Genomic DNA, 15,653 nt, shown 5'->3' with positions numbered 1-15,653 from the left:
TCAACAGTCTGGAGTTGCACATACTGTTAGCAAGTTTGCTGATGATACTAACAGAGGTGCTGTTGGCTCTCTCTCAGTATAAGGGGCCTTGCAGCAGGGATCTAGATAGATTGGAGCATTCGGCAATGAATGAATGGGATGAAATTTAACAGGTCCAAATTCTGGATTCTGCACCTGGGACAGAGGAGCACTGGACACAAGTATAAATTGGGGGAATGGTTCAAACTGCATCAGAGGAGATTCAGACATTAGGAAACATTTCTTTACAGAGAGGATTGTCAAACACTGGAACAGGCTCCCTAGAGAGGCGGTGGATACCCCAAACCTGTCAGTGTTGAAGAGGCATTTGGACAATGCCCTTAACAACAATGCTTTGACTTTTGGTCAGCCCTGAACTGGTCAGGCAGTTGGACTAGGTGAACCATGTGGCAGAAAGGCAGAGCTGTCTGCACACTGTAGAGTCACAAGCAGACAACTTGGCAGCAGTACTGTCCTTAGCTGTGTCTGTGCTGTGCACTCATTGCCACAACTGCCAGGAAACTGGTTCAGCTCAGCAATAACCAGTGACCCTGCCACTGCTGAGGGGCAGCACTGTCTTGAGATGGGGGAAGGCATAGGGGAGAAAGGATGAGGGCATGCAGAACTCACTGTACTGCTGACAGTTTTGTGCTACGGTCCTAAAACTAGATCAAAATGCAAGCATATCTTTCCATTTCTCCTTTCTGTAGAGCCACCTACCCAATAGTCCATGAACTGACAGTAGAAATTCAAGCAACCAAGCTGTCATATGTCAGCAACAGACCATCTGTTTCTGACGCTCTTGCTGAGATTTGCCTTCTCAAGGGGGATGCAAAACCCATCAGAAGCAAAGTTATGCACTCACTTTGGAGAGATAACTCCCAAATCCCACTTCTGAGGCAATCCCCGGAAAGGCAGGCTTTGGTACACATGGATTCCTAAGAAATACCCTCCTTAATCAGCATGAGCAAATCTTGTGTGTACTCCAGGTTTCTGATACCCTGGGAAAGATTTACAAGGCATATAATGAGTTCTTTTCTTAACAGATTAGGACAGATAATACCTCTTGCTTCAGGCATGGAGTTCTTGCAAAAATCACTTCTGCCTGCTGCCACGGAATGAGCACTGTGTACAGTTCTGGTGTCCCCAACATGAGAACAACATAGAGCTGTTTAAGCAAATCAAGGGAAGGCCAGGAGGATGATTCCAGTATGAAGACAGGCAATAAACACCGTGACAGACCGCAAAACATGCCCCTTCCGCAGTACAAACCATACAGTTTGTACACATAGTACATGGTGAGTTTAGATTAATTCTGTTTCCAGAAATAGCAGTTTTCTGTTGCTGGGAAGACTGCCTAATCCAGCAGAGCTCACAGGAATTGGATTTGGCTGCTGCCTGTGATTAACCTGGTGCCCAGAATCTCGCACAGGCCGGTGCTGCACTACAGAAGTTGTTTGCAGCACACACACATTTGCTGGAGTTGTCAGCGAACAGCATCCAGAGAGAAAGGGACAAAATCCTGGTACAGAGGCAGCAGGTAAGCTGATGTCAGCTTCACTTGGGCTCATCTTTTAAACTAGTTCTGCAGGGCTCAGTTTTATGGCCAGTCCTCTTTAATGTTTATATAGATTATCTGGATGCAAGAGTCATGGAATCACAGAACCAACTAGGCCGGAAAAGACCTTTGAGATCAAGTCCAACCATTCCCCAGCACTGCCAAGGCCACCACTAAACCATGTCACTGAGGGCCTCATCTACATGGTTTTTGAACACTTCCAGGGACAGCAATTCCACCACTGCCATGGGCAACCTTTTCCAGTGCCTGACCACCCTTTGAGGAAAGGAACTGTCCCTAATACCCAGTTTAAACCTCCCCTGGAGGCCATTTCTTCCTCTCCTATCACTTGTTACCTGGGAGAAGAGACCACCCAACCAGTTTTCTATCCATCTAATTCTCCACTCATCCAACCTGGATGTAATGTTGTAGCAAACAGTGCTGAAAGCCTTGCCACAGTGGGGACAAAAGGCACCTCCATTCTCCCTCCAGGCATAAATCCAGCTGCTTTGTCACAAAAAAAGCATGGTAGAGGCAGACACAGTCTGCATGATTTACGTTTGGTAAATACATGACAACAGCACCTCCTCTTTGATGTGCAAAGAAATATGCGTTTGGAGGAGTTGCTCCATAACCTTCCCAAAGTGAGCATGACCAACCTGTAGTTTCTTTGAGCATCAATCCAGTATTTTCTGAAGGCTGGTGGAAGGTTTGACATTCTCCAGCTGTTTGGGACCTCTCCCAGTCTGTGAGATTTCTAATTTGACAGGGAGCTGTTTAACAAAAGGCACCCTCAGATGCAGCACATCTGGTCCAACAGATGGGTTGTTGTGGTGGAGAAAAGAGTAACATGAAAAGTCAGCTCTGTTTGGCAGTCTGAATACCTTGCTCTTACTTGGATTTCCCTGGAAATTGGCAGCACTGCATTTTGACTGTCCATATTTGAGATCATTCCAGAAAGAAGCTCTCAACATAAAATCCCACTGCTCTGTTCAGGGGAAAGAGGAGGAGGACTTCTTTGAAGACTTTGATATTGTACCAAAATCTGAACATTTTCCTGAGACCTCATTAAGGCCAACTCTTTGCAATCACAGGAAACAATGTCACATAAACCCTTTCATAAAGGAATTTAAGTTCTTAAAAGAGCTTCTTAATCTCACTATTCTAGCTGGAAAGCTGTTTGGGACATTTTTTCTAATTTGTCTCCTAAGCATACACACACACACACACACATAACTTGCATCCATTTGCTTTTGGACAGACACTGTTCCTTAGCTTACAGCACTCTTCTCCCTCTTTAATGTCCAGTCTCAATAATTAATACATAATGATTTTTCTCTGTCAGTATTTATTCTGTTGAACTGGAGCACAAGATTGTAGCTTTGGCTACATGTATGTTGGGTTCCCTATTGCTCATAGCATACAAGCTTCCCCCCAGTCTCAGTTTGCATTACTTGGCTGCAGATGGCCAGTACTGTGCATGTAATACTGAATACATACCATGACTAGGTAGACCTTGAAAATACACAGAAGATAGACACAGAATTTATGTGACATTTGCAGATCATCAGTATTTGCATGTTTGCTCTATACCTTATATTTACCCCACAAGAATCACCAGGATATGTCAAACACACATTTAAGTTCACTGCTAACCAGGAGGAGCTGTGGTACCCCTTGAGAGTAGAAAGGCCTTACAGATTGACCTGGGTAGACCATAGAGCTGGGCAATCACTAACCATAGGCAATTTAACAAGGGAAAGTGCCAGTTCTCCCCCTGGGATGGGGTAATCCTGGTTATACACAAAAACTGGGAAGTGTGAGCCTGGAAAGCAGCCCCATGGAAAGAGATCTGGGGTTTGGGTTGATGGCAAGTTGAATGTGAGTCATCAGTGTGCCCTGGCAGCCAAAAGGGCAGCTGTACCCTGGGGTGCATCAAGCACAGCACAGCTAGCTGGTTGGTGGAGGTGACTGGCCACCCTGCATGGCACTAGTGTGGCCTCATCTCAAGTTCTGGGTACAGCTCTGGGTGCCTCAATAGAAGGACATCAAGGGCAAGACTTCCAAGAAGCGGCTGAGGTCACTTGGTCTGTTCAGCGTAGAGAAGGCTAAGGGGTGACCTCATGGCAGTCTACAGCTTCCTCAAGAGGAGCAGCAGAGGAGCAGCTGCTGATCTGCTCTCTCTGATGACCAGTGATAGGACACAAGGAAACAGAAGGAAACAGCATCCAGGGGAAGTTCAGAGTGGAAATGAGGTACAGATTCTTTACTGAGAGGGTGGTTGGTCACTGGAACAGGATCCCTAGGGAAGTGGTCCTGGCACCAAACCCGTCAGAATTCAAGGAGCATCTGAACATTCTCAGCCATATGGCTTAGTTTTAGGTAGTCCTGAGAGAAGCAGAGAGTTGGGACTCAGTGAACCTTATAGGTCAATTCCAACTTGAGCTATTCTAAACTATTCACCACGAAGCCGTGCTCTGCCCTCAGGGCCTTGCCGGTATCAGGTGTAACCAGTCACCAGGCCTGTCATGTTTCATCATTGTCACTGAGGCCCTACAAGCATCACCGACACCAGTGGATCTTCAAATGGGTCTGAGCACCACCATCACCTGCTGTTGAGGAAGCTGTATAAATGAAAATCTTTTAAATAACTACATTCGTCAACATAATTTACATAATCTCATTGAAACCAAAACCAAACTTCTTGTTTCATCACCAGCTTTGTGTGGCCCTGGCTAATGAAACTTCCTACAATTCGGTTTCATCCTCTGCTCAGGATGCCTTTTTAACCATTGTTATGGCATTGCAAAGTGTAACCTGTGCATCTTCAGCTGAAAAGACAGCCAAATAGTAAGTCTAAGGAGTGCCTCAATTCCTGCACGTTTCCTTTTGACTAGTAATATCTTCAGAAAGCTGATGGTTTAGGCAAGACTTCGAGTTCTAGTTTTTTCACAGTTTCAAGAGTATGGCACGTTATATGGTTTTCTTATGATCTCCCAAAGAGGATTAAAAAGGTCTGTCCTGCACTATGATTAAGGTGGCAGAACTTCCCTGTCACGTGTCTGTGGCCAATACCTGGAGTTGTGCGATCATGCACAGACAATGAGAGCGAAGAGAGGAAATACCTCTCACTGTGCCATGACAGTGCATCTCTTCCTAAGAGAAAGAACAGGACAGAGCTGTGTAAGTGTACGTCATACATTTATTACTGAACAACTCTCTCAACTCCGAAATTGGGCACAGGGATTAAAAATAATTCATTGCACTACCTAGTAAAGCATTACTAGTAACTCTCATAAAAAATGTACAAATTTTGTTAAAAATTTATCAAGCCTTCAAATGATTTGGTTACAGATATTTATAATACATTTAAAACTACATGTTAAATGACACAACAGCATATGATTTAAAGAAAACACTTGACAAAATACTATTCCAACAAAACCCATAAGCTATCATTATCATTAGCAAATCTGAAATACACATAGGAAAATGAGGTAACAACGTACCAAAGGAAAACAACACAGCTTTTACAAAGGCCCAAAGATAACTCAGTCAAAAATGTGTTGTCTACAGTTAAAAAAGTTGGTAAATCTCATCCCAAGAATTACACAACGCAGTAACACTGTGAAATCACATTCAGGAGCCTGTACAAAATGGCATACAACAAAAAGGCTTTATTTTTTTTTTTGTAAAGCCACAAAATGAGACATTGGAATTATCTGTAGGCCTTGATATCTACCAGAATGTCAAACTGGCAGTTTATGAAACAAAAACAACCCCACAGCAGTGACAACGTGATAAAGCAAACATGTTACAGTTTTTCTCGTTTTCATTGGGAAGAAAGAGCCAGCTGATGGCAGAAAGGCAACAAACACCAGAACAGTGTTGCTGAGTTTGGGGGCTGCCAGGCACGGTGTCAGGCTGTGGCACTGCACACAGATGTGCGCAGCACCTAGATGCGCACCCCCCTCCCTCAGCAGCAGGAGGACGCGGCCGTCGCTTCCTGCGCTGTCCTGAACATCCCCATGTGCTGCCGCTCGCACACACCAGCCACAAGAACCAAGTCCACAAGCATCTGCAGGAGTCCCACACAAACCACAGGACCCTTCCAGGAGAGATGAGCCATGAGAGGGCAATGATTTATTTCAGGGCTTTACCAGCTTGGACCCTCCATCTCCCACCACCTCACAGGGTTTTAATGGGGAACGAGGGACATCACACACCAGGATTTCTCCAATTCCAGAGAGAGGACCACTTTCCTTTGGCCACAGAAAAATGTGTCGTGTTCATCTGTATCTAGCTTAGAACAAGTGGCCTCTTTCCATGCTTTGAACTGACTACCAAGCACAGTCGTGATATGCTGAAATCTGTACACACAGAACTTCCTCTTTTGTGGTTCTATAAAAAAGCCCAAGTTTTGTAAGACATATGTGGCTTATGCTTCTTAAACAACACAATTTTATATTTGTTAAAAAAATAAATTCTATTACATGTAATTTAACCTGCTATGTGTTACTGTGAAAAGCCTGTTCTTTAACTCCACTGCAGTAGGGGAGAAATTCTAATACTCTGAAGTTCACGTAACAGTGTTTTTATTTATTCAGTGTTTTTAAGTATGGACAGGTTTGGAAAGACTCATTGGTTCTGAGAACTACCTGCTAACTAAACAGAAGGAAGAGCATCTGAAACAGGGCAAAATTGTGCTTTCGCTTTATCTGCACCAAGAGCCGTGGCTGGTCTGTAGAATCTTCAAAGAGGGATATCAGCATGGAGAAAATCCAATGCTGTTTGAATTATAACGAATACTAAAGCATAGCAGCATAAAAAAGCATAAGAAATGATTAAGAATGGATGTAAAGCTGAGTCTGGTAGCAAGATGCAGCCATACTGCTGATTGTGCCGCTTGCAGTGTTGCAACCCAAGCAATGACGCTATATTTAGGAGAAGAATTTTGTCATTAAAAGTGCATCCTTTGAGTAGGTATGGTACAGGCAGACCTAAATGTTTTGCTAGAACATATTGATGATGTTCACAGTCTGAATGTTATAAAGGAAGCTCTTATGTTTTTCTGCAATAGCCCAAAAAAGGATTATTCAGAGCACCTGAACAGAAGTTAGCACCTCCTGTTCCACAGCACTGTTCTAGAAGGTGCTGTTCCAATTTTCTCCTACAGCGGAGTGCTTTGGAAACTTGATTGCAAAAATAAAGGGAAGTCCTTCTTCACAGTACACTCACTCATCATGAAATAAGGGCAGGAAGCAGCATCATGGCAACTGAATTCTGCAACTAGTGACCAAAACCCATCTTCTTCTGTGGTACAATGAAGGAAGTAAGAATTTCTGCTTCTCTGAGAAAATGCTAAAAAAGTTTTATTTTATTCACAAAGCTGCAGAAATAAAACTCTAACCTTTTACAAGTTATTTTAGTTGTATACAAACTCCCTTGTAAATTGCAATGAATGTATGCGATTAAAGCCAATGTTTATAAGCTAAAAGATTATGTTCTTAGCAAGTACAATGGCCAAAAGTGAAGAGCTGTTGCATAAGACCCTCAGTCCTTTCTGCTTCCTTTCATGGAGGAAGCACGTAACTGGCAAACCCAGCTGGAAAAATTTAAAAAGACAAAAGCATTAATATTCATTTTAGCAACTGAAGGTATTAATATTGCTAAATGATTTGTGCGATATTGCAACTTTATATTGATAAAATAACTTGTAAATAAGCTGTTTAAAAATCCAAACTTTTAAACGTACACTAATAACCCCAAGGTCACTCATGTATGAACAATCACTGCGCTCTTTAGTGGTACACATTTAAAGCCTCCAATGAAGGGGAAGCATAACAGCTGTTGGAGTAGTAGGTAGAAAGGTCTTTATACCTGTAAGTACATTGGAGAGGAAATACTAAATGTCTGTAATTGCTGCACCCATCGCACTCAGTGTGCAACTGCAAACACAAGGAAAGGAACCAGTGTACAGTACTAGTACTGTTTAAATAACACACAAGATTATACATTGCAGCATAATTATTACTACACACATACGTTCTCAGTACATGCTGGTATATAGGTTCTCAGACACACGTGCACACTCAGTCACAAGCATGTGCCACGCACCCTCTCACAAGCAAACACACATTCGCACCATCCATTCCCACTCACAGTATCTGAAGGCTCTATATAAGGTAGATTGCTATATGGTCTGGAGCTACCACTTTTTCTTTTTTTTTTTCATACAAAAGTACATGCTAAAAGATCACATCCACAGTAATCTTGCAGCAACACTCGGAATGATCACACAAAAACCAGGGAATGTTAGTGCACACACAAAAGTAAGCTAAAAAACCCAACCAACCAACCAAACCCAAAAATAAAAATCTTTGGAGTTCCACTCACTCTGTTAGTATAACAATCCCATAACTGTGAAGACTAGTTATAAGCTTTATAATTGATTAAGTCACACAGTGCAAAGTAAGGTCCATCAACCCTTTTGTGTAAAGGGCAGGATGGAAGCCATATGGGTAAGTTCAATAGATAGTTCGTATATACACGTGACAGGAACACCCAAACCAGGTTTGTGCTCTTAAGATTGGTCATTCTGAATCACGGTGCACTTCCGAAGCATCAGCTCTACAAATCGGGCAGGTCCGATTTGCCTGCGAAAGCAGAAACAGAAGACAGTTTACTGCACCGGCACACACTGTTGAGGTGATCTGTACATGACACTGACATCTGCGAGCACTGAAAAGCTACTCAAGAGTATGTAAAACAAAAGCATAATTAAGGTATGATGAAGTTTGCCAATTCAGAATTATGAGTACAAATAAAAGTGCCTTTTATCTTTAAAGTTAAAGCAAAAGAGCAAATGAGGCTTCATGTAAGTGATGGTGAGTTTATTCATGCAGATTCTTAGTTACAGTATATTGCAATCAGGTGGCTGCAACTCAGAAGATTACTATGTCCTGCAGAGAAACCCATCAAAACCAGACTTGGGGTGCAAATCAATGTCATATATAAGGGTGTCACACTGTCACAAGCTCTACTGATCAAGGATCACATCTCTTTGTACCCTACTCATTCAGTTATTCTCATAGAAACACACCACATAGACTTGGTCAAAACTGAAAGACCAGGGGCAAAGTGAAAGGGTTTTGGTAAAGAGAAAGGGAAGGGGAAGGAGGAGGAGAGAGAAGACAACCTGACGGAACAGGTATTCAGATAATACACACCATGAGGCCTAAACTGAGCAAAGCACTCACTGAAAATACATCCTGTGACCCCTTTACTTTTATAGCTTCCTTAAAATGATAAGGAAAACAAGAAGTAGCATTCCTTAAGCTACAGGGAAAGTATTTCTGCCTTTTCATTCCCCTTTTCAAATAAAGGCTAATTTCATTTTATCAAATGGTGAGAAAAAGCCCTAAATAAATATGTAACATATTTGATAAAACATTTCCTTAGTGAAGGGCTGAGTGAAGAGAACTACTCCCTGTCCCAAATCCCTTATTTTTATAGTTCCCAGAACTGCAGGACTAACCACTGTCAACTCCATTTTTTTCCAACATGGCCAAAGTTTTCAGTGAAGATACAAGTGAGAGCATCAGAAATGTGGCTCTGCAGGCCAGAGTTCAGAAACCACTGTCACAAACCTCAAACCCAAACAATAAATTCCAATAAAAGTAACATGTTATTACTGAAAACCATTATTTAATGATGCCAGTTAAAATAAGGATGTATTTTTTGCTGTCAATTACTACTGTTATTATTGTTTTACAGTTTATATTGTAGTTATTACTTCATATTTTCTGTAAAGCATGAACTCGAGAATCAATTCAAAATTCTTTTCTGGCTCTTTCACTAGCAGTTCTGAAATTACTTGAGGATGATGCCATTCCTTGGTGACCACTTTGTGTTCACATTATCCCCAATATAATGCAGCTAATACAGTTTTTCAACTAGAAAGGCATATTCTTCAAAATTCAATGGAGTAATGAATCAAGAGGTATTTGCTTAGATAAATAATAAAGTATCTACCACTTGTAGCATGAAACAGAGCATTCAGTAGGAGTAATGTCCTGCCAGAAATAAATCCACTGTGCCAGGGTAAAACAACAGACACTGCAGCACTGCCTGTTGAATAACTTCTCAAGAACCTACATGAACACTAGGTTTAAATATAGCTGCATTCTGGTGCCTTTCATGGAATATATTTCCTTTTCCTGGCATTTAACATGACTCTTTGGTGCAAAAAGAGGAATGAGATGGACATAATACTGTTATCTGACCTTCTAACTAGCTATTCTGCCAGGCAACTTGACTTTTATACTGCAAGAAGAGAGCTGCACAATGAATTAACCCAGTTAATTATAAAACGTGGCTCAAGTGAACCATATTTACAATAACGAATCTGTAGGGCTACTAGAATGCTCTAAAAAGCATTGCACTACTTTGGTGTTACTGTCTTTTTCACATATATATGTACAGCACTTCCTAAAAGAATGTGAAATACAAAGGCAAGTTGTCTTTGTTCTCTGGTTTTAAACCCTCAGGGTGATGACAGGTCAAGTTATCAAGCTGTCCTTTTGAATGACTAAACCTTACTTTACAAAAAACAGATTTCTGGTGTATTTATAGTTAATTAAAGGATTTAGGATACTAACAACCAAAGGCTGTGAAATTTAACAGCTGATGGTACTTTGAAAAGCAAAGGGATAACCTCCCTCATGTTCATTTTGTTTCCTCCACTGTATTACATCTTCTCTCACAAGTCTTTACCCTTGCTTTAGGAAAGCATAAATTAAAGTGAGCAATGCACTGTGGAAGAGTATCTTCTCTCAGTTCTCACATTACCCAAGCAGGTGGTACTGTTCACAGGGCAGATCAAACTTTTTATGCATCAACAAGCCACACACTTAATTGTAAGCAAGTTTAGACATAAGATGTAACTAAAATAGGCTGGTGTTATAAGTAATTTGTTATAATCTGCAAAGCAAAATAATCTTTATTTCTATACATCACCTTCGTACCAATGTAGCGAACCCATACATTGTAAATATATTGCCTCAGCAATCTTACACTACAATGCTTTAATCTTGTCTAGCTTACCTTGCATCCAGCTCTGGTACAAATGTTGCCAAGGCAGGCAGTTTTAGATGGGTATAATTGCACCCATTTAGGTTTAGATTGTGTATTATTAAATTCGTTGCTCCACCTAGCTGACACTAATAGTAACAGTCTTTCATAGAATCACAGACTGGTTTGGGTTGGAAGGGATCTTAAAGCTCACCCAGTTCCAACCACCTGCCATGGGCAGGGACACCTTCCACTACACCATACTGCTCCAAGCCCCATCCAACCTGGCCTTGAACACTGCCAGGGATGGGGCAGCCACAGCTTCTCTGGGCAAGCTGTGCCAGGGCCCCACCACCCTCTCATGGAAGAACTTCTGCCAAGAGCTCATCTCAATCTCCCCTCTGTCAGGTTAACACCATTCCTCCTTGTCTTGTCCCTACAGCCCCCTGTCAAAAGCCCCTCTTCAACTTTATTATTATTTATTATTGTTGGCCCCTGTAGGTATCGGGAACTGTTCTAAGACCTCCCCAGAGCCTTCTCCAAGCTGAACAAGCCCAGCTCTCACAGCATCTCTGTGGTCTCTTCTGGACTCACTCCAACAGCTTCATGTCCCTCTTGCGTTGCTGGTCCAGAGCTGGATGCAGGAGTGCAGGGGGCGGTCTCCCCAGCATGCAGCAGAGGGGGAGAATCCCCTCTGTCGACCTGCTGCTCAATCTCTGGGGATGCTGCCCAGCACATGGTGGGGTTCTGGGCTCAAGCACACACAGAAGCCGAGTCATGGGGAACCTCTCACTGACCAACACACCCAAGTCCTTCTCCTCAGGGCTACTCCATTCAGTTTGCCCCATCCTGTGTTTGTGCTTGTGACTGCCCTGACCCAGGGGCAGGACCTTGCACTTGGCCTTGTTGAACTTCCTTCTGCCCTCTGTAAGCCTCTTTTTTTATGATGCATTTTCCTCAGCAGCTCTTTGTTCCTTCACGCAAGACTCCTGGTGTTCTTGCCCAACTTCCTCTTTCTCAGGATACATTGATCCTGAGCTTGGAGGACATGATTCTTGAATACCCACTTTCTCGGGCTCCTCTTCCATTTTATATCCCAGTCTTTAAAATCCTTCTCATATTTCTTGATATCTTGTTAGCCAAAAGGATGCTGTCAATATTGGTGTTTTTTTTTTCATTCCCTGTATATTTTAGCGTATGCCCAAGATATGTGTTTTCTGGCTTTTATGAAGCCATAAAGGCAAGCATTTTTCTAAAACAATAAACACTGTTTGTCATTCTCTAGGGACTGTATCCTGTATTAACACAGGATCACCGCAGTTGCAAATGTTTACACAACAAACTACACACAGATTAAACTAAAGCTAAACACAGTAAAATACCAAAAAAAGATGATGCAAGATGAGAATCAATACCTTGCTGAGTAGATCTAGCTAATGAAGCTTGTAGAGATATCTATGTACCATCATGAATGTAACTGTATTTCCTGTTCTTCGTACCTTCTGTGCTGTTGCTGTTTCCTATCTCCTCCTGCTTGGTTGCCCTGGCTCTAGATCTTTTCCACTCAAACTCTCTTGGAAGGTTATGTCATAGTTTTGTAATGCTGTAATTTCTATTTGTATAAATTACATTTCTATACATATGTATATATGCATAACACATACACACATAACACATTTGCCCCAGCATGTAACATTAATAACAAAATGGAGGAGGAAGGTATTAGTGTTCATTTTATGATTCTTGCTATGCAGAACATGTAGAACAGTTTCTGTGATGATGGTGGCTCTAATTCGTAATTCCTATACTATGTTATTGTTCTGTTTTCAAGGCTTCCTTAATTTCAAATATTACCTGAATTCAATTATTGCTTTGTGCAAACAGAAAACAAAAAGATCAAAGAAAATCATTCTCTTCATATTCATTCTTCCTTGAGCCAAAAATTATAAAGAAGCACTCTTTACCAATTGTTATAAAAAGATCATAAGTAGACAGTGCTTCCACTCTGTTGGCATTTCTAGCCTAAGCATCGGAAAACTGAATCAAGATAAAGTGTAACAGCAAAATACCCTCCTTTGAACATAAAATTCCGGTCCCATAGGGATTTATTTGTCTATTTTTTCCTTACCTTCAGCCATTTATCAACACACTTGGCATGGAATTCGTGGTTACAGGGTAGGACTCGAAGTAGCTGCCTTGACTCAAAATCACACATGCACACCACACACCTAAAATAGACAACAAAGTTCAAATGTATCTTGTGAGAACAATGAATGTATGTTCCACAAAACCTTACAGGTATTGCAACATGGGTAGCTAGTTACCCGCATCTGTGGTTAACGAAGTGTAGTGACAATCTAAACTGAGAATTGCTTTATTCTATTTCCCTTCCTTCCCCTGTGCTTTTGAATCACAAATCAAATATTCCTGCTCAGAAGAGCACACAACAACCAACAGAACAGACATGTAATCAAAATTCAAACGGCAGAGATAATGATCTATAAAGTTCACTCCCTACTGATACTAGTAAGTCACACTGAGAGTCACTGAAACTGGAAAATGAAACTGGGCCCCTCACTACAAGAGAGACACTGAGGTGCTGTATCGAGAAGGGCAACGGAGCTGGTGAACAGCCTGGAGCACAAGTCTGATGAGGAACAGCTGAGGGAACTGGGGGGGGTTTAGTCTGGGGAAGAAAAGGCTCAGAGGGGACATTATCACCCTCTACAACTGCCTGAAAGGAGGATGGAAACAGGAGGCTGCTGGTCTCTTCTCCCAAGGAACAAGTGACAGAACAGAAGGAAATGGCCTCAAGGTGCACCAGGGGAGGTTTAGACTGGATACTAGGAACAATTTCTTCCCCAAAAGGATGTTCAGGCATTGGAGCAGGCTGCCGAGGGCAGTAGTGGAATCACCGTTCCTGGAAGTGTTCACAAACCGTGTAGATAAGGCCCTCAAGTGACATGATTTAGTGGTGACCTTGGCAGTGCTGGGGAATGGTTGGACTTGATGATCTTAAAGGTCTTTTCCAACCTAAACAATTCTATGATTCTATTTTAACATACGCTAATTTCCAGGTGACATGTCTAGTATGCTGAACAGAAACTCTAACACCTGTATTTTATTTTAAATCCCAAGGAACTAAACTGAAACACAGCTAATAATGTGAGACTATATAGAGGTTTTAAAGTAAGGCTAAATAGTATTTGATCTGAAAGCAATCCAAGAGAAAAAATATTAAACTGCTTACTAACAGAGAATCATAGAATCACAGAATTGTTACGGCTGGAAAGGACCTTAAGATCATCCAGTTCCAACACCCTGTCCCAGGTAGGAACACATTCCACTAGACCAGGTTGCTCTAAGCCCCATCCAGCCTGGTGTTGAACATTGCTAGGGATGGGGAAGCCACAGCTTCCCTGGGCAACCTGTGCCAGGGCCTCACCACCCTCACAGAGAAGAACTTCTTCCTTATATCTAACCTGAACGTCCCCTGTTTAAGTCTGAACCCATTCTCCCTTGTCCTACCACTACAGTCCCCGATGAGAGTCCCTTTCCAGCATCCGTGTAGGCCCCCTTCGATACTGGAAGGCTGCCTGTAAAGCCCTTCTGGCTTAGCTGAGGCTGCAAAATAAAGAAAACATAGCCACCTGAATTATAGACCTTTGAAAGAGATGAATGTACTTACAAAGTCTGTTCTGACTGGTGGTTGTTTGGATTGAACCTGTAGGATGGAAGCTGTTCAATATCTGCCTTTGTCAATCCCCGTGGTTTGGCTTCTCCCAGACGTTCTGCCAAATTCAGAAGGGCCTGCAAAACACAGAAAATGCACATTTAAACATCTGCTGCTTAGACAGGCTCTGGTCTTACTCCAGCCGGAGCTGCCTCATGACCTCAGCTGGTAGCAAAGAACAGCCGTCTATCAAGAAATGTCAAGAACCTTACTTCTCCTCTACAACTCAAGCCCCATGGAAAGTCTTTCAGCCATCCAAACTGTGTAAGATGTTCTCTTTGTGATTTCATAACCTCCAGGACTCAAATTCCAATTAACACTGTGGCTGCAAGCACAGCTTGGGAAATGCTTTGGTTCTGAAGCACCCCCCACCCTGCTATGAAATTAATTGTGCTGATAACCAGAAAAAATGAGCACATTTTCTTCCTAAGAATATATGAGTCTGGTCTTGTGACAGAAACAAAGAATTTAATGTGACAGGTTCCGATTCCCACTTTGTGTCTTGGGCTACTGAAATGAAATAGGGACATTTTATCCTGAATCTGGAAAACAAATACATGCCATCAAACTTTAAGCACTTTTTTTTACTTTATGTTCATTGTCTATAAGCCAATCATTGCTACCAAAAGCCTCTTATGTAAATAATTTGCACTCTGTCATGTATGTAACTTGCACTCCTTCACAAGGGACCTAGGAAAAATATCATAAATGTGATGGAGAACAAGGCACAGAAAAGTTAAAAGATTTGGTGAAAACTGCAGATGGTAGTGATCACAAACAGATTCCTACTGCTGACAAACCTAAGGTCCCAATCCTTAGAAATAAGATGCTGCTGCTTCTGAGCTAGCACAGAAGTTATTACAGAAGTGCTCATCATTAAACTGAAAATGTGCAACTACACAAAGCTCTTAACGGGAATAAAGAGATGCAAAATTAAGGGTTGGTGACAACTGTTCAAAGAGGAATCCAATAGAATCCAATAGACTCAGAACCAGCAAAGACACAACAGCTGTAACTGCCCCATAATTACAGAGGATATTGAAGAGGGTTCTACATCTATAGATGTGAATCAGTGTACCCTTCTGAGGGACAAGAAGGAAAGGCATTAAGGCAGTTTTGCAAACACTGTATTTAGATTAATCAATCTATAACATCGACACCATTCTGTATTAATACTATTATGTAAAGTTACACACTTAAAATCAGTAACTTACCCTGTTCTTTTGAAAGTGTTTCACTTCTGTTTGGTATTTAAAATCAACTAAGACTTAA

General features: G+C 41.8%; 1 protein-coding gene across 3 annotated transcripts in view; it reads right to left on the bottom strand.

Annotated features, from left to right (window-relative positions):
- Positions 1-4,760: 4,760 nt before the first annotated feature.
- The window catches only part of RNF38 (ring finger protein 38), an 82,538-nt gene continuing 71,645 nt past the window's right edge, over positions 4,761-15,653 (bottom strand). For all 3 annotated transcript variants that reach the window (XM_057414266.1, XM_057414267.1, XM_057414268.1), the window contains 3 exons: positions 14,337-14,458; positions 12,777-12,876; positions 4,761-8,232 (listed from right to left, as the gene is read on the bottom strand). In XM_057414266.1, coding sequence (XP_057270249.1) covers positions 8,170-8,232; positions 12,777-12,876; positions 14,337-14,458 — 285 coding nt within the window. In that variant the 3' untranslated portion in view covers positions 4,761-8,169. The remainder of the gene's footprint in view (positions 8,233-12,776; positions 12,877-14,336; positions 14,459-15,653) is intronic.

This window comes from Pezoporus wallicus, unplaced genomic scaffold, assembly GCF_028554395.1.
Source record: "Pezoporus wallicus isolate ANWC-B61680 ecotype Strahan unplaced genomic scaffold, APGP_CSIRO_Pwel_v1 contig_4830, whole genome shotgun sequence".
NCBI classification, from domain to species: domain Eukaryota; kingdom Metazoa; phylum Chordata; class Aves; order Psittaciformes; family Psittacidae; genus Pezoporus; species Pezoporus wallicus.
This window is presented reverse-complemented; position numbering and strand designations above follow the sequence as displayed.